The following is a 24,285-nucleotide window of genomic DNA, read 5'->3' as shown; positions in this document are numbered from 1 at the left end:
TCTTAAATGCCTAATGGCTGTAGGTATACATTGGGATGCATGACAAGTGTTTGTCTTAATGTCAACTAGCTGTACTAGTTAATTTCAGTCATTACATGTGTGTGTAAAGGTCTAAAACACCTAGTATATCATTTCTATAGCAACTTTGCATTGTTAGAAGCTTTCCATAACTTCATTTGCAGCCTACAAACCCAAAGAAAACAAATAAAGAATTCACTACAGCGGCTTCAAACATTGTATGCCAAGTGTTTGACAATATTCCTTGGGGTTCAAATAAGCGAAACAGGGTCAGATTAGCCAAGGGATATTACATGACCCCTATATGTCAGTCTGGGAGTGCAGGGAAATGCATGCACTTGACTTCTGTACATGCAAGCAACCTAGCCATACCCACAGAAGGCAACTCTAAGAAGGGTTGATTGATTGACCTTCCAAAGTCAGAGTATGCAGACATGACATAAGTCACTACAACAAGCATGGCCCCGTACCTCCCTTGAAGGAAATCCTACCAAAAACATTAAATGCACCCTCGTGGCTCCACAAAAGAAGGTGCACAAGTCAAAAAATTCGTCAGAGCATTTAAATCTTTGAGTGTTGATCATGCCATCCGGAAGTGTTGCAAGCCAGAAGGAGTTTGGAAGACTTCAAAGACTTGCATCACCGAAGTTGGGGGAACTTTGAAGACCTGGGTCATTGAAGTTGGGGAAACTTCAGCAACTGCATCCTCAACAAGGTAGGCAATGATGGCACCCTTAGGAGTCTTGACCATTCGGGAGCGAGGATCATAACATTGCCCGCATTCCAGGATTAGCTCGCTGCACTAAATGGACTGCGGAAATCCAACAACTTGATAAATACCACTCTTCATAATGTTTGCAACTTTGCATAAGCTGGGGAAGGAATCTAGCTTCCAATTCCGAACATCCGTTGCCGCATCTGGTCCATGTTCAGGAAATGCATGTTTGTGTCTATAATCTCCTTCCATCTGGATGGCATCTTGGATTCCGAATAGAATCCCGTCTCAACAACCCTTTGTTGTTCCTTTCGGATGCTAATTCCAGACTTCGACATTGCACCTGTATGAAGCTGGAAGTTAGACATTCGAAAAATTTATCCTGATAACTATTTTCAGAATTGAATAAGTTCTGATTTCTAAATGATTTAGACAAATTTATGGATGGAAATCAAGAATTTTATCCACATTTTAAGTGAATTCTGAAAATAGAACGAAAATATGACAAGATTAGGGTATGATACCTTCATGAAATTCACTAAAATCATTAATTTTCAGACTTAACAAAGTCTGAAGACACCTCCTTATACTTAGAGATTTTATCAAAATTAGAGTGCAAAGGAGTATACCGGATCGGGAATTGAACTAGGAAAGGTGTGAAAAGTAGTGTTTTCACACAAAAGTTGTCTGAGGACACCTTCTCGAGGTCAACAATGGCTGCCAGCAAGTCTGAAAACACCCTGCAACTCTATAAATCAGTTATTAAAATCATGTTGCAATCGCATGTTATGCAAAGTCTATGATGAAAATAAATTTCCCAAGGCAAAAATGAATAAATCTGAGCACGTATGTAGGACTAGAAGTGAATTTTCAGTCTGAAGACAAGTTTTCAGACTTACCAACACCCCTAGGAATGACAGTAAACTCAAAAAATTGCCAACAAATGGTGCAAAAATGCACTCCAAGTGAAATCGCCTAAATAGGTAAGTGGTTGGAAATGAATGTTTTCTGAGGACAGCCCCTTGACAATGAAGTTTCAGACCTGCAACAACATTAAGAAGGTCTGAAAATGCTCTAAAACTCCTCAAAAAACACCTCCAAACAAAATCGCCTAAGTTGAAACAAGATGGTTGGTGAAAAATAATTTTGGAAATGTGTTACCAGACAATAATGTAGGTCACACAAGCTGCAATAATGGCGTCAAACTCAGATTTGGAAGTTATCACAACAAGGAATGACAATGGCAGCCACCAAGAATGAAGGAAATTCACCCAAAATGGTGTCAAATAATTTCCAAAATAAAATTGCCCCCTTTCAAGTATGGCGCCACCTCCCAAAACACACAAGTCTGAAAAAATCTGCAAATAACTTCCTCCAATGGCAGCCAAACAAATCGCCCAAGGCTAGAAATGAAGAAAAATAAGCAATGAAAATAATCTTCAGCCTTAAATGTGTCAACTTGACACTCCACTGAATTCGCCAGCTAGAGGAAAATCACCCAAATCAGCAACACACTTGGCAAATATAATAATATTATAATGTTGGCCTCCCTCTTTTAAACTTGAAATTGCCTTGAGTTTTCACCACACAAGCAATGTGGGATAAAACCTTGATACTTATACTTGCCTGGGGAAAATCGATTTGCTTCTAGAAGGTAAAAATCATTTAATGTTTATTGCAAATCATTATTAATTGTTTTTATTTTTTAAATAATCGTCATCATTTGTAAAAATAATTAAATGTGGGGTCAATTTGTTAAAATATTTCAAAAATTAGATCAAAATTGACCATTAGGGGAAAATCAATTTTAATTGGGATAAAAATCCCAATAAAAAAAACATCGAAAAATTATTAGATGCCCATTTGGAGAAAATCGCCCCATGTTGGGATGAAAATCCCATCAAATTTCATCAACTTTGCACACATTTGGTCTCCAGGGGAAAATCGATCTATGTTTGGAGTGAAAATTCCAATTCAAACTTGCCACTTAGCACAAAAAATCACCTTGGGGGAAAATCGACCCCTGTCTGAACAGTTATCCAGACCCAAAAATCATCAAAATCATCATGGTGGAAATTCGCCCTATGCTTTGGAATCACAATCCACACAAAAATCCTTAAAATTTCACCATAAATGCACTGGTGGAAAATTGATAGGCATCAAGAATCATCATTTTAGTCCTCATTAAAGTCATCCGCAGTCCTGGTGGAAAACCATGGGTCATCAGGAAGAATTCTCACACTTAGCCAAATTTTTACCATCCTAATGGAAAATTGCCCCATGTCTGGATAATGAGGGGGGGGGGGAAATTGGGTCCATCAGGAATCTAGTCGAAATTCACCACCAGTCAGGATTTTGAGTGGGGGAAAATCATGGGTCGTCGGAAATGTGGGGGGAAAAGCACCTCCCATCAAGGATTTTGACATTTTGACCCTTAGAACAAGCACCTCCCATTTGGAATTTTGACATTTTGACCCTTAGAACATGGATTTTCATTCGGAATTTAACAATTTAACCACTCAAAATCATCTGGACACTTAGAATTTTCAATAAAATGCATTGGGACTTAGGCAAATTTACCAAAATTTGAGCGAAACAAAAGGAAACCTATTGGAATAAAGTGCAAAATCAACTTAAATATCTTCCTAGGAGTGAGAAAACAACTCAAAGGTCCTGAAACACCTTAGCACTTAAAAATCACCAACGAGGATGTTCAAAAACACGTTAACACTCAAAAGGTTTACACTTAGACAAAATTAGGATCATTTAAAATCTCAACTTTTACGCACTTGATCCTATAACTTCAAAACTCTAAACGACAAATAGGCATGATCAAAAATCCGAGACTAGGGCACGGGAACTCAAAATTGCCCACTATGCTGCCAAAATCCTAAACCAACCAACACAAAAAGCAGGAAAGAGGGGGTCCCCGTTTGCAATGGGGTGATGTGTGAAAAGGTCACAACAGGTCACAAGTCTGATACAAAGAGATCACAATCTCTTTCTTATAAGCTGCTCATCAAATTCATATACGCTTCTGATTTAATCTTTTATATAATGCTTTACCCTCTTGGTGTATGTATTCCAACTATCTTCTACACATACAACCCACTCTCCTAAATATATTCTTTAATTTCCATCCTCCCGTACAACCTACTATTTTCAATATGTTCTTATATCTTCACCAAGGGAGGCAATACTCAAAGTCACCACTCTTCATTCACCAAGGGAGGCATCTCTTTGTTCAGTGCTTTTCTTTAAGCCTATGCACACCTCTCCAAATCGCACCATTTGGTCATTAGTAAAATTGCACCCTTTCATCACTTACTAAGTCACACCCTTTTGGTGTAATTCTCATTTAAACAAATCACACATCTTGACATAGAACCGCTGCAAACTGCACCCTTTCATTAATGAGATGTAATCTTTAATAACTAATATTTAGATCATTGTTTTAAGGTAATTATTCCTCTTAAACTATCGCTGCCCTAGCTCATTCAAATCGCTGACTTTTTAGAAGTCTATATTATATTAATCGCTTCATATTCTTATCTCATCGCTCCTCATTAACTGTCTTTGTCTCTTTCATTAGCTTTGCTGGTTTGTTCAATATAAACAAATTTATTTATACTAATCATTGTCTGGAAAGTTCCTTTAGAGTAATTACACTTGCTTATTGGTCAAACCACCATCTTCTAATTGTAATTGTTGTCGTAATTTACTTCAAAAGAAGTTGACCTTGCAAAGAATTCACACTTAATTCATTTGAACTCCACGCTGCTATTGGTATTCGTCGCCTTTCACTCCACATGATTCTTCTTGCAAATAACCAATTGGCCATACAAACTCAGTGCTACCAAGTGAGTCACCTTCACTATTAAAGCTATTATTGCAAACTCATAATATCATTACTCTTTATGATATAGTTGCTGTTGTTTATGATTTCATGAAGTTGACAATAGAGGATTGATCTTAAATAACGAACCCGCATCATGACTGTTTTCCATCACACCCTTTATTAACTTAATACATATTTGCCTTCTCATATAAATCAGTGCATATGTAAATTGCATTGCTTCTACAATCTCTGGTCTGAATTGGTTGCTAGAAATCCTTCCATGGAGTCGCTGTCAACAATAGTCTTTGATTGGGCTTTCTTTTTATTATTTCACTTGCTCATGAAGACATGAAGATCACTGCCACAAGACAGATTCCTATCTTATTCAATCATGAAGGTCACTGCCACAAAACAGATTTCTGTTCATTCTAATCACCATCTACTGTCATAATGATAATTATTGTAATCTGTTGTCTCATCCCTCAAACGGCTGCATATAATCAATAACATTTTTTTAATGAATCGCAGCACTGCATCTCTTTCTTTCTTTGACTAATCGGTTTCGCTCACTTCTTTGTCACATCTTAGTCAGCCTTTCTTATGATATCATTTACTTAAACAATGAGTTCTTCCCACAATGGCTTTGACATTAATCACAACATTCTAACAATCATAAAGCCGGCTTTCTTGTCTACAATGCTTCATTGATGCCTAATGAATTGTAAGCTATCCTTAAAGATAATACAAGGAGCTTTCTCAATATTAACAATACTTGACAGAGTCTTGTTTGGGGACATCATAGAAAAATGACAATAAAATCTAGTGTAGCTACCGCAATAGTCCTTTTTGCACAAATGGCATAGCCATACTCTAGCCCCTCCATTTTTTTTTCTTATCTTTGTCAATTCATGATGCAAATTATCTTGTCAGTCTATTACTTCTAATAAAAAATTATTGCACATTAATTGCTATCACATATATTCCAAGATTAAGAATAATTTTTTGACAAAAGATAGTTGAGGCTTAGATATGGATAAAGAATAGAATGGAAAATAAGGAAAAGAGTATCTTCAACAGTGCTTATATCTTTATAATGGTAGGGAAAAACTCTACCTGAGGATAGAATTTTTCACAAGATAAACAAGTCATCAAACTACGATTTGATATCAATGAGAATCAATATTCTGACTTAGCTTTGTATTGCACACTCAATTGGAGAAAGAAAGGATAGAGGTCTGATAAAAGAAAGGCACCAAAAGAATAATGGAATTGCTAAATATGAGTCAGTCAAACAATTTCAGCATGAATGATTCAAGCGAAGACTAAAGCACACATTTTCCTTTTGTTTGAAGGTGGCAATCAACATAGAAAAATCATGCCTATGGGATATTAGAACTTAAGCACAATTTTTCAAAACATCTATCTTCTTTCCAAAGCTATCGTGAATTCAAGAAATTTGTGCCAAAGAAAATCACTTTGTAGAAGATCTTGTGATTTTGCTAAGTGATAGATAGCACAAACAATCATGGCTAAAAATGACGAGTTTCAACTTCAACTCATGCCCTAAAAATTAAATAGTGCCTAACAAGAAGAGCTCACTTTCAAAGAAAACAAACATGCCTGGAGTTGTTTCGTGCCTATCTAGGGGTGTAAAAAATGACTTTTTGACAAAAATTGTGGCAACACAGAGGCATGCACCCTAGGATGTAAAAAAAGAGGTGTTTACAAATAACTATTTATCTCCTTTTAATAGACGAAATACCTTATAAAAATACTTGACTCAACCAAAACCATAGTTGAAAAACTCAGACTCGGCAAACCAAAAATTTGGACTCGGACTTGGACTCGTGAAAGACTCGGCAAGGACTCGGCAAAAAAGAAAACCATAGTTTTACAAAAAAACATAAAGAAATTAATGCATTTAGAGAACATAAGAGCCATAATTGAAACATTACACATGTCACATACTCATAGTTTCAAACTTTCAAGTCTAAAATGTATAATACCAAGATTTCTTCAATGCTAATTATGCTTTTATATGGAGCCTAATCAAACTCAGAGGTTAAATTTTCCCTACTTCCATCGGCGCAATTTCCCCCTATATTTTTCGACGAGGGTTTGGGGGCAGCGCCCCCAAGTTGGGGTCAAGGGGCAGTGCCCCTTGCGCACTCCCTGTCGCGATACAGGGCGGGGTCGAGGAGCAGCGCCCCGCGAGGCCAAAAATACTTTTATTATTTTATTAAGGCGTCGGGTGTTATTTTTCTTTTATTTTTCACTCCCTCAGTTATGCCAAATGAAGGCAATTTAAAAAAAAAAAACTCAATTTTAAAGCTTGCATGACTTTTTTTCTGGGTCGCGCGAGTCCATCTGAAAGACTCGCGAGTCCTTGCAAAAGACTCACGAGTCTTTCAGATGGACTTGCCAGGACTCGCCTCGCGAGTCCTTGGCGAGTCGACTCATGGCTCCCATGGACTCGCGAGTCCGTGGCGAGTCCACGAGTTTTAAAACTATGACCAAACAAAATTACTTTTCTATTTGAAGATGAAGAACCATTTTAAAGGGAAAAGAGGTGACTTTTCAACAAAAAATAATTTTGCTTTTTATAGAAATGACATCTATTCAAAGAAAAATCTTTCATAAATAACAAGCAAAGTCTAGTTCAGAAAGAATATTATACTTTGTCTTAGAAATTCATTCTTTCCAACAACACTGTTACTACTAAGTACTAACAAACAACAATTTTATATCATTTGCTAAGAAAAATCCACAATGAACTGAAGTCAGTTATAACTACAATCAAATCAAACAAGCCATCCTTCAATCTCCTATGAGATTAGCGGAAGTGGGGTTGTTTGAAAAGAAGATTTTCAAGGATTCAAAGCAATATGGATGAGATGCACCAAGATTAACGGAAACAAAGTCTTTAGATATTAATGCATCAAGAGTTCATTAAAGTTTCAAAGTGTTTCAAGGGTTTGCCAAACTTCATCAAAATACAAGATCCGCAATGAAGGTTTCGTCAAATCATCCAAAACCACATATTCAAAGAAATCTATTTTCAATTCGCACTATAAATAATGTTTTGCAATTTTTAGCCATCATCATTTTCAAAGAGAAGAGCATATTATGAGTTTTCTATTTTTAGCCAAAACCTACTACATTTATCACCCTCCAATTATAGCATAGAGTCTATTATTATTAGATAATTTATCTCATCATATGAGTGACATGAGTTTTTAAAGGATGAATTTTAATAATCATAATTGTCAATTGAACTAAAAATCACATCTCACGATATTATATTACTGAATAAAATTATTTTATAATAAAGCTTGTAAATCAAGCAAGCAGTCATAGCTGGAAAAGAAGCATAATTAAATTATTTCATTTATTTTCATGTATAGCTTTGTAAACAACATAAATAAGTACTCTCTAAGATCCTTACATTCTAGGTTAAAGGGAACCTCCCCTAATGATTTGAAGAATAGTTTACTATAGACACTATTTGGTCTCATCTCACATTGAAAGATGTGAACTAAAAGACTAACACACCCTTTGATGAAACTTGCCATACAAACCCCTTTTTTAAGTCTAAAAAATGAGCAACCAAAGATGAAACCCTTGCCCAAATCTGCAGTAGGTGTTCGGAACAAATTCTGATCCCAATAGGTGTCAACAATCTCAAAAAATCTGTTATCAGCACTCACTAAACCCTCATGGAAGTTGCTAAAAACAAGTCCTCAAACCCTTGAAAGAGTTGAAACCTTATTTCTTGAGTGGAGAAAGAATTTTGCTGAAAACCCTCAAAAACAAATAGGAAGCTATTACAAAGCATAAGATTTTATGACAGCAAACACTAGACACCACTTGTGATGACTAGAAATCTTTATCAAACGCCAGGTGCCTATGGAATGACAGGAAATTTATTTTTGATGACTGGTAACTCAACTTAGACTGCTGGAAAATTAGGCGCCTAAGTATGAATGGGAAAAGTTCGCTGAAAATGACTTTGGCATCCTAGATGAATGTTGAAACCTTACTGTACCTCTTGCCAATGGGCAATAGATTTCTGTGAACACTTTCTTCTATAGCCTAGAATTTACAAAAACCCTTCTTTGATGGAGTGTGCTTCTTTGCATTTAGTTGAAAATTATTGTTTTTGTCTGGTTTGCATCTCTTCGTATAGGCATTTGCTTCTATACATCACTGCATTTTTTGAGGTTCCAACTTGATGTCTCCCTTTAGAGAGGCATATGCCACTATAGACATGGGCTTTTGCAAATTTTAAGTTTAATGCACCCCTTTAAGAGTCACAAGCATCTCCATTGGCAACCTTTTTTGGTTCTGAAACTTATTTTTTGCACCCTAATACCATGCATGTGCTCTTACACTGGCAAACATTTTTAACCTAACACTTTCTTAACATCGGCACACCCCCTAGGCAAGGCTCACGCCATTGCATTAGCAAAAATCTTTTCCAATTTTACTTGTGTTCCTCTTGGTCAGGCACAAGCCACTGCACTATGATGCACTTTTCTGACTTTTGATGAAATTTGTATTCTTTATTGGGGAACATTGTTCATTTCTAAGTAAAATTTTGCACCTTCTCTTTGTCATTTGAGCTTAAATCCTAGCTTCATGGGATGCACATTAAAGCTCCTTTCATTAGTTGTGCAAACTGCAAAGGCATTGACTAGAAACAACAAAAACAACATTAATGACCATGACAAGGATTCAATTATGGCTCACAAATAGTGGAAGTTTAGGAAGTTTGGGAAGTTTAGGAAGTTTAGGATACAAAAACAATTGGATGTACATAATAGCGTTATGATCTCTGAAATTGTGATTAGTCCCAAATTGTTCCACCTATTCTTTGAAGTACTTGTGAGAACCATTACTAATTCTGCTCCAAAGACTCAATTTTGACCTTTTGACATTTCGTCAAATGGTTGGCATGCAATACCTAAGTTCTGATTTCTGAGTGTATATGTGTTTCTTTTGTTTGTATTTGAATGATTTGCAATTCCAAAACATATACCAATACATAGAAGTGATAACCAATAACTTGCATAAACAAATAATGAACATTCAAACCTTCAAATGAATTTTTATTGCCACTATATCAGGTCTGATAACAATGCAAATCAGGTCTGATACACTTTGTTTCAGATTACAATAACATACAGTATATCAATATATTTACTTCAGCTCTACAAAAAAAGATTGAAAATTCTTTAATCTTCATACCCGGATGGCTGAAGTCAAATACTGGAAAATCTGTTATGAAAGAATCAGCATCAGAAATTCTGGAGATCAGTGCAGCAATGGTGAACCCTTATTCATGGACACTAGGCATTGATTGTTGAGTTCTCCACACTATCAATGCATCATGCTGATAATAAAAGTCTAGCCGCTCCAAAGGATGAACTAATAACATCTAAAACTAGGCGTTTCTGCCCATAGCTTCATACACCCAACTCCTTTCACATTGTACGGCCTCTGGAAGCAACAATAGAACCCCACATGCTGTAGAATAATGGCACACAGTCAGCAATCAAATATTCTTTCCACAATAATCTTCAACTTTGATCTGCTAATAAGTATTCTTTGAAACCCTTGCTTAATCCTTCAATGAAGCACAAACTTGACTCCTGGATGAAGCCAATAGTAGAGCAACTTCAGATGATAGTTTCACACCCTCAGATTGCTGTTGCAGAGAAGAAGCTATGCTCTCCAATGCCCAAAAGCTCTGGAAATGTAGAAACCCTTGGTTTCTCTCTTCCCATCGCCAAAGAAGTTATGAAAAGATATTATCAAATGCCCAAAGAATCAATCGATTTTCCCTTGGCAGCCATATATATATTTCTTGAAGAAGTCGATCCCTCCAAAAAGCTATTTAATTTGTGTTTAATGCATTATAATCTTGCACTTTTATATTTTATAATAATCTCCTTGGCAGGCGCTCAAATAATTAATTAAATGGCCCCCATTTAATGATAAATGGACCCTTGAGTTATAAAGAGCAAATATAACATTAAGATATAACTTATGTATTAATATTTGACTTTATTTCACTAAATGTCCCTTATATTATAAAGTCCAAATATTAATCATTATTATTCACTTATAATTAATTATTATTAAAGTATAACTTTAATAATAATTAAAATATTATAACTCCAATAATAACCACTATTTCTCAATTCTGCAAATACCATAGAGTAGCCCACTGCGTCCACTGTTCATCCGGATGCCTTACTAAAAATAGTAAGGATCCCTCCTAATCATCCACTAACTTACTATAAATAGTAAATGTGTGAAACTGAGTCAAACGAAGGCCAATTCTGAACCGAACTGAGTTCCAAAGAAGAGAACGCTCTGCCAACTGCCCACCAGGAGCCTCTAACCATCTACTTTAGGCGACGAGGACCAAAATAATAGGCTAAACCATAAAAAACAGGAACAAGCTAAGAGGGGACATTACAGTACTCTTTCCTATCAATATTAACTCGGAAGGAGAGAGAGGCTTTATCGTACAGCCACTATATACATGGCAAATCATCCGTTACTTGAAAATTAGTGTTTCATGGAAAGCCATGCCTTTTCATAATCTAGGGTCCTGCTTGGGAGATTGAGTTTCTTTATTCTTTTGACAAGACTGCCATGAAATATTTTTTCAGCATCTAGACAAGCTCCATTGATCTGGTGAGTTTGCAGTTTTCATGATCCAAACCTTCAAAGTTTTGGATCTGTGGAAAGCTCCCAGTGGCATATCAGTACCCGAGCCTTAAGGAGCCAAAGCTGAGCTTCCACCTCTTCTATCGCCAAGATGACTTTTCGAGTGTCTCCCATCATCAAATAGCAATATTCTCATTTCTTGATGGAACGTAAGTTTTGAAATGATTCTCTGGACATGAAATTTGATGAAATCAAATATGGTTTCAAGAGTGGCCACTTCCTTGATATTCTGGGCTCTTGTTACCATTGGTAAGATGTTGCCATAGGAGCGAGCATATATGGGAGGAAGCAGCTATAGCGTGAGGTTGCTGGTCTAGAGTTAGTAGTTTTGCTACAAATGCTGTATAGTAGAAAAGAATATACAAATCCTTCAAACTAATGATTGATGAGTTTACCTCTGGGACAGGAAGCCCAAATGTAACACCAGACAATGTTGCTTTTATGGTCTCTACTGCTCCAAGAAAAGGGGCTCCTGAAAAAGAGAATAAAATCAAAATAAGTCTTACATTTAGGAACCAATTAGGAATACATAAATAATCACATTTCTCAAGCCAAATTAAAAGAAATATGCAACGGAAAGGAGTCAGACCGACAGCAAAGTAAGCATAGATATGATCGTCCAACCATTGGTTATAGAGCTTGGGAGCTATTTCGAGCTTCAGCCACTCCAAAAAATAACGGAAGACATTGTTTCCCATCGAATGTGCAAACACCAATGATGGACCTCCACGAAGCTTGAGTGCTGTTTCAAAAGTCAACCTGAAAAATCAACCACCAGAGGAAATGAGCAAAAATTACGATATACAACAAAGAACCATCAAATATTGTTATAAAAAGTATCATACCAACTCTTTTAGGGATTTTGACAATTTCAGAAAAAATTACCTTGCTAGCTAGATTTACTATTGATGTGATCTCTATGTCCTCTACCAAAAAGTGAATAGCATTCCAAGCTAATGGCGGCACAGTCTACAGAAGAGACTTGCTGAGATATAAGCTCCCTACATAAGTCATTATACCAAGAAATGTCCACTCCTTGAACAAAACTATCATTGTAGAGTCTGTATCCATATAGATAGGGGATCTGAACTGTAACTAGGATATATTTTAGTGTCCTAGTTCGTCAAAACAGATCCTAAGTTATATATAACAGAAAAACTTACATATATCGCCGTTCTTTATGTACCTTGCTTAAAACAAGTCTTAAACATAGGGTTGTGAAGCTATCCAAGAGCTGGAATTTATGACAGCAGATGTACAAACAATTGAGCAAATAAATTAGCAAGAATCAATCACAAATAAAGAGAAATGACACAGATTCACCCTGGAAAAATCCAGTAAGGGGAACATCCAACAACTTGAGTCTGTGCCTCCTTATGTCAATTCAAATAACCAAGAATTCAAGACAGCTATTCCCTTAGAGTTCCCAAGGACATGATGGGACTGATACAGTACTCACTAAGGCTCTTACAAGCTTGCCCTGAGCTAAAACAATTTATTGCATCTTTGTAGTCAGGATCGGGAACTCATAGTTTGAAAAATAATGACTTGAAAGACCCAATTTTGACTCAGACATGGCAACTCAACAAAAGCTTGGCAATTTAAAAGAATTATTTAAATTCATTAAAAATACACAAATTTCATACATAATACAATTTAGAGAAACATATCAAAATGAATGTATAGAACATTGGAAAACTGTTTTCTATACGATTTGAATAAAAAAGGAGTATAATATTGCATCAACAGTCAAAAATTCTAAAAGTCACATTCCATTCAAATTGCTGTCAACAGTTGTTTTGCAGGGCTAACAATTCCTGTTGAAAGGTCATTTTTTATTGAAAATAAAATAATAAGAGGGGGCTTGCCTGTGCTCATTGAAAGGTTATATCTTTTATTGAAAAAAATTAAAAAGGATAAGGGTAGTACATGGGCAAGCAGAGGAGCAGACACAAGAAGGGAAGCACACAAGCAGAGCAGAGGAAGGTGTGGGTGCAATGTAGGACAAACAGAGGACGGGCATGGGCAAATGAAGGTCATGGATAGAGTCGGCAGAGCATGTGTAGAGCATGATAACAAGTAGGAATGGGTAGAGTGTTAGCATTTCAATCCACATATTTCAGTGTAATATAAAACAAAACAAATATGCACAAGAACCGTTCTTTTCAAATCAAATGTGGAAGCTCATTGTAAATAAAGTTGAACATAAAACTAGACATTATGTACTTACCATTCACAATATTTACATTGGACTACGGGATGATTTAGAGCAAAGTTGGAAAACTCAGACTCGGACAAAACTTGGGAAAGGACTCGGCAAAAAAGAAAACCAGTTTTAAGGAAAAACAAAAAGAAATTAATGCATTTAGAGAACATAAGAGCCATAATTGAAACATTACACGTGTCATATGATCTCCAAACACTCAATATTTGAATTTTCATCATTCACACTCATAGTTTCAATCCTTAAAATGTATAACAGACCTGTTTTGAGTAATATCAACTGTCAAAAGTGAGGAAAAGTGAAAAAAAAAACATGTTTTAAACTTGACTTGGGTGTTCTCAGCAGGCGGCGAGAGTCCTTCATCAGGACTCGGGAGTCCTGACACCAAACTTATGCGGGTCCTTAGCACAGACTTGGGAGTCTTTGGCCCGGACTTGGCTCGCGAGTCCGTGACGAGTCGACTCGGCCCACCAACGGGCTTGCAAGTCTTGGCGAGTCCGAGGCAAGTCCACTAAGTAATTAAACTATGATTTAGAGTATGTAATACATACAAACTAAATAAACATCTATCTTTTTGTTTTCTTAAGCTAAAGTGCAAGGGGATTCAACACATCAGTACTAGATACGAGACATTTTGGGTTTTTTGATCAAAAGAAATTCCTACAACTACATGCTTGCATTGTTCAATCTCTACATTTAGCTAAACAACACAAATGTGTAGCTGTAGGGCTTTCTTTCAGTCAAAAAGCTCAAAATCCAATGTTCCACCAAGTTTCTGAATTTGGAGATGGGGGTACGCATCTCGAGGATGGGGATACTTGGGGCCTAAGTTTGGGAACAGCAAGGGGACGGTGGGGGGACAGGGGGCGACGTCGAAACAGTGCTAACATAATACATATAGAACTTGATAAATTAGTTTTAAAAAGATAAAGATGTATAACATAATAATTGTTACACTGTATAAGCCTAAGGAATAGGTAAAGTTTAGTTTAAACTTAAACACATTGCAGTGATTGCATCAAACTAGTAATAATAAATTATAAATATAGACATTGGAGCAAGAATTTTCAAAATTTCTGATTTCATTATCATGATTTATCAAAATTACAATGAAGTTATTAAGATTCAACAACGTTCAAAGTTCAAAATTCAAAAACAAAATAGTAAATACTAGAATCTAGATAGTAATAGACTAATAGTCAATGGCTAATAGTCAAGACTCTAGAAGTAGAGTCTAATCATCCCCAAGCTCCTCACCAAACTCCTTATCACTCGAACTGTTATAACCCACATGCTCAAGCTCATCTATAACAATACCAACCGGCCCTGTCTGTGTAGCATCATCATCAATGTGTGTTGACTCTTCTGACTCTACATCCCATCTGGCTGCTAAATTCTCCTTGTACGTAGATGTGTTGCGGTCAATGAGGCGTAAGGTACTATGTACCACCACAAGCCTCTCCACCTTCCTACAAGTAAGCTTATTCCTCTTAACAAAGTAGATGAAGCTATAAGTAGACCAGTTCCTCTCAGCAGCAGAAGAACTAGAAACTTAGGATAGCAAACGAATGGCTAGAGTAGTTGTCAAAGAGCTAGGCCCATGCATAGTCCATCACAACTTGGGGTCCTCTCGTGACATAATCTCTAGATCTACCTTGGCTGCCTCTGAATATCCCCAAACAGTGGCAAATTTTATCCAATCAGTATGAATCTAGCTAGCCTCTGTAGGACCATACATTTTGTCAATTGCCTTCATGAATCCTTCCTTCACCTCAACATCCTCTATAGGTGTAATTATACTAGCCCATTGCACATACCACTTCGGGTTCAATGCATAGGCAGCCATGTGTAAGGGAGCATTGTGCTTCTCCCATCTACGTTGAATGATCGATGGAATATGCTCAGTGTTGACTTGCAATGTGGGGTCCTCTCGCACATCAAGCATAGAATCAATGCACTCATACACCTCTCCAAGGGAAGGTGCATTAGAATTCCCATATCTAACAGCTGTGAAGACTGGAGCAATGATGGAGACAATATATTTGCCATTAGCTCAAAAGACATCATTCTTCACCACCTCCTTCACCCTCAACACCTTTTGTATCTTCGACTTAGGCCACTTGTTCCATTTTGTTGTCATAACCATTAGTTGCAATGCCTCTTGCAACTCAAGAATCCTCTCCAAGATAATAAAGTATGATGCATACCAAGCCTCTACAAGTTTCAGGAATTCCTTCTTGGAGAAGGTCATGAGGAGTGCATGTGAAGTGTGGTGGTTGCAAATACACATCTGCACATCTCTAGAATCACTAACAATTGTTTCGATCCAGCTGATTTTACCCATGTCTTGAGTACATTATTCATGGAAAGCACACAACAAGAAGTCCACCAAATATGTCTATAGGCTGCCTTAATCAACTTGCTTGTAACTTTACACACATGGGCCGCATTTGTCACTACCTACACCACATTTTGTGGCCCAACCTCCTCTATAGCATCCTTGAGGATTTTGAAAATGAGTATCCTTGCTATGCCCTGAACAATCAATATCCCTAAGGTAATAAGGGCCTACTGTAGATATAACCATGATATTGGTGAGTGGACGATGCCTAATGTTCGTCCACCCATCCATGATTATGCTCCAACCACTTGTGACCAAGTTCTCTTCATCTTCTCCATCAGAATATTAATCTTGAAATAGTTTTGACCCAAGATTGTTATCCTCAATTCAGTCTCACCAAGTAGCACATATAATTGTCCTGCTCTTATTAACTTTGACACAGCTTCCTTATAATGAGAGCAGGACACATGGAACAGAATGCCATTGGCAAAGAAGAATTTGCCAATGGCATCATTTGCCTCATCCTTTGCTTGCGCATTGAATAAATCTACCAATGGTTGTGAATATGGACTAGTCACCTTACGTTTTCCCCTAGGCTTTACTACCCCTGAACTAGATGGAATTGGTGACCTTTGAGTTTGCACAGTAGAAGTAGAAACTGCAAAAATTTGGTTATCATTATCCCTACTCCTATGTGGCAAGTAGCAGATACAAATACTTCATCTTCAATGCAACCTTGTGATTTTAATTTTTCAGCCATGTACTTCCAAGTTCCCTTCCACATTTCCGCATACTTCTACACCTTTACCTCGAACAAGAAGGAAGTGAGCATGACTTCTGGTAATGTTGTCAAACCATTCAACATTACATATGTGGCACTTCCACTTTCTAGTGTCCCTAGTTGTCCAAGGCTTTGTGTAATGCCCCCTTTTCCGCTCTAGTTTGTTTTGGGCACTATCAGTCAGTCTTGAGACCCGTTGGTCAGTTAGAGGCAAAATTAGGTTTTCCTATTTTCTAGGAGGATCCTTTGGCAGTTTTTGTGGCTTGTTTGTTGGAGTTTTACAGTTCTGATTCTGGATTCCTTTTGGGTTTTCAGGAAGCTTTGCAATGATGGTACATGCGTAGCAATCAATGGAGTTTGGTAAACTTACCATTTTTAGTTAAGTGGCAGCGAGGACAACTTATTTTTCTCAGTTTTCAGAGAGCCTTGCAATGGTGTGACATGCAAACGAATCTGAAGACTTTTCCAGACTTAGTATTGGCATGAATTTGCATCATATAGTTCATTTCTAACACCCAAATCTTGAGTGTCAACACTAGGGAACTCCATACATCCATCTTTCACACATGGAATGATGGTTACCTCATGATAGTGCACAAAATTCTGACTGCTGCTACAAAAATCAGAACTGTTAGAGCTTGTATCCTCTGCACATTCCTCATCTTTGACGCTCGCTTCCAACTTGCGTGCCAACAATTTTGTCATATACTAAAACATCTACATCATGATTAAGCTCAATAGTTTGGTTGCTATGTAAATCAGCACATGTATAAGTCTCCTTAATCTCAATGGCTTCATAATGGGATCCTCTTTGTCCTTCCAAATGATGTGACTCATGAATCCCATCATCTTCATGCAACAAGTGCATCTCCAAATCTGCCTCCTTCATGGTTTCCTATTCAATGCATCCGAGGTCTTCATCAAGCTCCTTTACCTCATTATTGGTGCATTGGTGGTTAGGCTCCCAAAAACCTTTGCAAGTGAAGCATAGACCTTGTCTTCTCATTTCATTCTTACTCATTATGGGAGTTCCTGTAACCTAATCATTGAACTTGGAAGTAGAATCACCTTCATAATCTGATTTAGTAGCTCTACCATACCTACTCACACTATGCCCATGACTGAATGTTCTCCGTTTAGATGAAACTGCCTCCTTATACACCCTCCTAATGTACTTTACCAGCCCAATCCTATCAAGCCTCAAGATAACAACAAAGTTCAGAAAATTATTAAGGGGCAATTGTGCTTTAAAAGCATCCAGCATATTCCAATTGTCCTCAAAGAGTTGAGAAGCTTCTTGTTCGCATCTTTCCCTCATCTTGATGGCATCCTATTTGATCTCTTCCCTAGATTTCCCTACAATAGTGTAGTAACACATAACTTGAACTTATGAGTGTTGGTTACTCAATTTCCAAACGTGTGAGCTCAATGATTTCCAACCCCAGCAGGAGGGCAAGAAAGAGCTCTAATACCACTGTAATATCCCTTGCTAATTCTAATCCAAATTTGTTGATTAGAGGCTCAAGGAATATCGTCAAACACTTTGTATGCAAAGTTGTAGCTTGCTGATATGAATTTCAATTTGTTGTGTATGCTCTTTAAATCAAGTAGAAATGATGCAAATGCTTTGAAATGAATGTCAAAAGATCTAACAATAAGCTGAGAATGAAATGCACTTGTTTTTACTCTTTTCAAATGCAAATTTATGAGTTCCTAAGGTAAAATGCATACCTACAGCCAAGTAGCATTTTCACAAATACTTGGCATGTAAACTAATGTGCATCTACAGCCAAATACCCAAAGACAAATAATGATGTGCAACTCCTTCCTTGTATTAATATGAAGCATAGGCAGAGTATAAGCTGATTTGATTAGCCAAGACTTTTGGCCTCACAATGACATGTAAATCTGATGAAAGCACACCTACTGGAACAAGCTAATATGACTGATATGACAATTCAAACTACATCTAAAAATCATGAAGAACTTGGTGTAAATAAGCGCCCATATCCGATGAAGAGGTGGCAGCTCTTTACTTGACGAATGGTGCCTTCTCCTAGCCAAATCAAACTTGCCTTCAATCAAGTGTGAAACCCTTGCGTAAATTTCACCATATTGCCAAAGCACTGTAGCATTTACTATTCACGCCACTGTAGCAGCCAACATAAATTTAGATTTGCAAATGAATAACTCTTAATCTTCCACAATCTTCAAACCTGCAATGTTTGCCCTTTCAATTTGCTCTCAAACTGTGTGGTAACATTCTGGGATAAAATGCAGCTGATAATATGAATTTGTTTGCAGACCCTAGCTGCCATTATTCTAAAAACATGAATTAAGAACCTGCAATAACTCCATAGTGATTCCTGAGTGAAACCACCTCACAATGGTGCTTGGATTTCCGTCCAACACCAAGAAATACTAGGGACTTCGTCCTTAGAATAGTCCAGTCACTGAATAGCAGCAACAATGGAGGAATAACTCAATATAATATTTTCATAACATGCTCTTGAAGGAAGACAAGGTTTGTTTATAAAGACTCCTCAAACTCCAAATCAATCTCCACACTCAATGTGGGATAAATCCTCCTTTACTTTTAATTCCTCCATAGTCTTGGCACCTAAATAATTAAATAACATGGCCCCCTTTTAATGATGAATTGACCCCTCAACTTAAAGTAAAAATAAAAAATTTATAATATGTCTTTAATGATTAATTATTAATAAAATATTACTTTATTAATAATTAAAATAATATAACTCCATAAATACTCATTATTTCCCAATTTCGTTTGAACCAAGGAGTCAACCACTACATCCACTACGCAACTAACTTACTAAAAATAGTAAGGGTACCTCTCAAACAACCACTGACTTACTATAAATAGTAAGTGTGTCAAACTGAACCAAACGAAGAGCAATCCTGAACACTTCTGACCTGCACTGCCAATTGGGACCCTCTAACCGTCGGTCTTAGCCTACAAGGGCCAATAATAGGCTAATCCAAACATAAACCATATCATCCCAAAAAGGGGACATTACACTTTCTTTTTCAACCATTGCTTTAAAAATTTAAATTTCTCAAATGCCTTTGATTTTTCCTTTAGAAAAGTCACTCATGTCATTCTTGAAAAATCATCCACAAACAACATAAAAAGTCTTTCATTTTTTAACCCTTTAGTTTTGGTCAGTCCACAGAGATCAGTATGAATTAACTCTAAAGGCTGCAAACTTGAATATTCTTTTTGGTTTAAAACTAATTCTAGTTTGCTTACTGTTGTCATTTTATGACACCCTTGGTCCATCACTGAGAACCAATCAGAGATATGATCCATGGACCGGCGCTGCCCCAATTGATCAAGGAGAAAAGCAATGGAATTATAAAGTGTGAAGTGTTGTCTTGTCTGGAGGAAGTTCCTTCCTTGGCTTTTTCTCTCTTCTACGGAACTTCGGAACCCTGTGGTTCCGAAGTTCCTTCCTTTGCTTCCTTTTCTCTCTAGTTCCCTGGAACTCCAGAACCCCGAGGTTCCGAAGTTCCTTCCTTAGCCCCTTTTTTCAATTTCCCGGAACCCCAAGGTTCCGAAGTTCCTTTCCCTTCCCTTTTTCTTTCCCCGGAACCCCCAGGTTCCGAATTTCCTTGCTGCCTCTCCTTCCCTTCCCTGAAACTCTGGAACCTCGAGGTTCCGAAGTTCCTTGCTGCCTCTCCTTCCCTTCCCCGGAACTCCGGAACCCTGAGGTTCCGAAGTTCCCTCCTTGCCTTCTTCCCTTCTCCGGAACTCTGAAACCCTGAGGTTCTGAAGTTCCTTCCTTAGCCTTCCCTTTCTTTTCTCCAAAACTCTGGAACCCCGAGGTTCCAAAGTTCCTCCCTTTCCTTAGCCCCTTTTTTCAGTTTTCCGAAACTCTAGAACCCCGAGGTTCCGACGTTCCTTTCCCTTGCCCTTTTTCTTTTCACGGAGCTGTGGAACCCTGATGTTCCGAAGTCCCTTTGCTAAGTCTTGCTCTTCCTTGATGTCCTTCTCTATTCTCCGGAACTCCAGAACCCCGAGGTTCCGATGTCCCTTCCTTGCGTCTCTTCTTTCCTTTCCCGGAACTCTGGAACCCCAAGGTTCCGAAGTTCTCCTTCCCCTTCCCTGGAACCCCAAGGTTCCGAAGTTCCTTCCTTGTCTTCCCCACTTCGGGAACCTGAGTTTCCGAAGTCCTCGGACTTCCTTCCGGCTTGCAACACTCCCGGATGGCGTGATCAACACTCAAAGCTTTACATGCTTTGACGACTTTTGTGACTTGTACACCTCCTTTTGTGGAGCCACAAGGGTGCATTTAATGTTTTGGGCAGGATTTCCATCAAGAGAGCTACTGGGCCATGCTTGTTGTGATGACTTATGTCATGTCTACATGCACTTCCCTCCACTCCAAAACTGACATTTCCTTGCACACACAATGGTCATGATCACTCTTGTAATCATTTTTCTATATAAAGGCTGTGAAGCCTCATTGTAAAGGGTTCTCTCCCTGATGGCTTGAGCTACTCTATGCTCTTTCACTTCTCTTGTATTTATCTTGCATTTTTACAGCTGTAAGTTTCGCCATTGGCCTTATAATGAATTGAAAATCACCATTCTTGCCTTCCTTCAAACTTATGTATGCTATGTATGTTTCCTTCATCATAGGTGTATGTTTTGTGGCTCCTCTCGTATATGTTGTGTTAACTTATTTCTGAGTGTGACTTGTGGGAAACCTTCTCCCCTCTTGACATTCAATGAATTCTAACCTCCATACATGCATTGGGGTCACTCATACAACTGAAGTTTGTGCATCTCCTGGGTGTTTCAACTTTGTGCATCTCCTGGGTGTTTCAGTTGATTCTTTGTGTCATTTCGGGTAGGGAGAGGAACAATCTCTTCTTGGTGCATCACCTCCTTTTACTTTAAGCATTTCTCCCCTGAATTCATGGAACTGATTTTAACAAGACTTTCAAAATTCACATGACCTAATCTTCATTCCCAAAGCCAACTTTCATCAAACTGACCCAGCAAACATTTTTTACCTTCTACCTCTCTTAAATCATAAACATTACTTTCAATTCTTTTACCTTCAACAACAACCTGTCCTGATTTAGATTTTCTTATTTCACATCCTTGAGCATTAAAGACCACACAATACCCATTATCACACATTTGAGTAACACTTAGTAAGGTATACTTTAATCCATCAACAAACCAAACATTGTTTGTTTCTAAAGTACCATTAATGCTCAAAGAACCTTTAATCTGAATTTGAACTGAAGACCTGTACCAAATTTCACTGGACCACCATTCCAATCTGTAAACGTAGTAAACTTACTCTTATCACCTGTCACGTGATTCGAGCAACCACTATCCACTATTCAAAGATTTTCCTTCTTAGCATGCAATGATGTCTGGACGACATGGATTTCTTTTCCTTTTTCTTCCATACTTTTTCTACCCCATCCTTCAAGACCCTGTTCTTTTCTACAAAATTCATGTGATAGTTTTTTGCAAAATGACCAACATTCTAACAATTAAAACAGATTACACTGAAATCCTTCAAATAATCAAAAGAATTTCTACTGATAAAATTAACATTCCGTCATGGCACAACTTTGCAATTAGCTACTTTATGACCAAAATAGTTACAAAGATTACAATAGCCATGAAAGGAATATTGTATGTTTGTTGTCAATCTTCTAGTAGGAAAATGCCATTGTGAATACCTCTGTTGTCTCTAAACTCTTAACAAATTTATTGCTTTGTCTTTGTTATCAAAACTTTGACCTTGTTCAAAACCCAAACCAAATGTATTCTTATTTGACCTCTATTTAGTTAGCATTTCATCCAACAAATTAGAGATTTTAACATTTTGCTTTTCTATCCAACTCACTTTTATATTGTTCAAGATCATGTTGTAAAGCTACTAACTTATCTTGTTAAACTATGCATTCTTCAAATTTAGACAGAAATTTTGAATGTAATAACTCTTCCCTTTTCTTACCTTCTTTGATTTCAGCTTTTAGCTTGGTGATCATTTGATTTTTTTTCTTCAAGGCTCTTCTTTAGATCTTCGTTTTCCTTTACCGCTGAAGCACTTCGTTGTGTGACCTCTTTCTTCAATCTTTTGATTCCTTCTAATGCACACAATAGCTCTCCTTCAAGACTTATCTCACCATCTTCATCATCTTGCAACTCTTCATCACTTAGATCTGTAGTGATAGTTCCAAGTGCCATAAACAAAGTTTCAGCACTAGAGTCCTCACTGTTTTCTAAGTTTGAATTATCTTCTTTAATACATAAGCTTTTCTTCTTTTTTGAAAAGTTTTGCAGTTTAAAAAACGATTGTCCTTTATACTTCTTTCTAAAGCCTTCCTCATTATCTTTATCGTCTTTGTCATAAGGACACTTGGCAGCAAAGTGCCTAGTTCTTCCATAGTTGAAGCACTTAAGAGGTAACTTTCCTTTGCGCTTCCCAAAACTCCTTTTCAGTTTCTTCACCAGATATGCAAGCACTCCTTCCTTGCTACTATCTGAATTTGAATTCTCTTCTTTTGCCTTTTTTGTTGATTTGAAGGCAGCCTCTCTCTTTGTGCCTCCTTCTAGAACCAATCTCATTTCACAAGCAGTCAGAATACCATGGAAATCATCAATTTTAAGCTTACTAAGATCACTTGCTTCTTCAATGGCAAAAACTTTTGCATTATATTTAGAAGGTAGAGACTGCAAAACTTTCTGGACAACCACAACATCTTTCATTTCTTCACTGAGACATCGCATTTACTATCTCATCAACTCTGAGAAGATAGTCTGCAATTCATTCTTCTTCCTTCACTTTTAATTCTTCAAACTTGGCTTTGTAAGTTTGCAACTTTGCCTGCTTAACCTTGTCATCTCCCTCAAAGATGCTCTTTAACTTGTTCCATAACTCCTTGGCTGTTTGACAATGCATTACTTTAACAAACTCAGCGTTAGACAATACACAAAGTATAGCATTTTTAGCCTTCGCATTATTCTCATAATCTCTTTTTTCAGCAGGATTAGTTAAAATATGCGAAGGCATTGTATAACCATTAACTACTGACTTCCAAACATCAAACACTAAAGATATCAAATAGCTTTCCATCCTTATCTTCCCAAATGCATAGTTAGTGCCATCAAACAATGGTGCTTTATTAGAAGAAGATCCTTCCTGACAAGCCATGTGTTCTATACTCGGAACCTACTTAGACAAATTAACTCTTTTTCAAGTGCTTGGCTTTGATACCAATTGTAGAACACAAATATACTACTGTGAGGGGAGGTGAATCAGTAGTAAATAAATCTTAAAACTTTAATCTAATTAATCTCTTATGATAATTTGCTTAAAACCTGAAACCTAAAGTAAAACACCAACTGAAAAATCTACAACGAACCACTACACCAAGAAGACAATGCACAAGCGAATACGTGGAAACCCAAGATAGGAAAAACCACGGTGAGAAATGCTGCTAGGATCTACTGGCCTAATCCAGCCTCACAGTTAAAATGTTTTACAAAGATTTTTAGGGCACCAACCCCAAGGAATCACCAAATTCCTTATATAAGAGCGCCAACTCTTCCAAGATCACAATTTATTGATATGAG

General features: G+C 37.3%; 1 protein-coding gene across 4 annotated transcripts in view; it reads right to left on the bottom strand.

Annotated features, from left to right (window-relative positions):
- The window catches only part of LOC131067662 (phospholipid--sterol O-acyltransferase), a 156,496-nt gene that overhangs the window by 60,655 nt on the left and 71,556 nt on the right, over positions 1-24,285 (bottom strand). For all 4 annotated transcript variants that reach the window (XR_009111857.2, XM_058002774.2, XM_058002772.2 and 1 more), the window contains exons 4-5: positions 11,899-12,068; positions 11,705-11,781 (exon numbers count right to left, since the gene is read on the bottom strand). Coding sequence is in view for 3 of the 4 variants with exons in the window: in XM_058002774.2 (XP_057858757.2) it covers positions 11,705-11,781; positions 11,899-12,068 (247 nt within the window). In the remaining variant the exon portion in view is untranslated. The remainder of the gene's footprint in view (positions 1-11,704; positions 11,782-11,898; positions 12,069-24,285) is intronic.

This window comes from Cryptomeria japonica, chromosome 11, assembly GCF_030272615.1.
Source record: "Cryptomeria japonica chromosome 11, Sugi_1.0, whole genome shotgun sequence".
Classification (NCBI taxonomy): Eukaryota; Viridiplantae; Streptophyta; class Pinopsida; order Cupressales; family Cupressaceae; genus Cryptomeria; species Cryptomeria japonica.
This window is presented reverse-complemented; position numbering and strand designations above follow the sequence as displayed.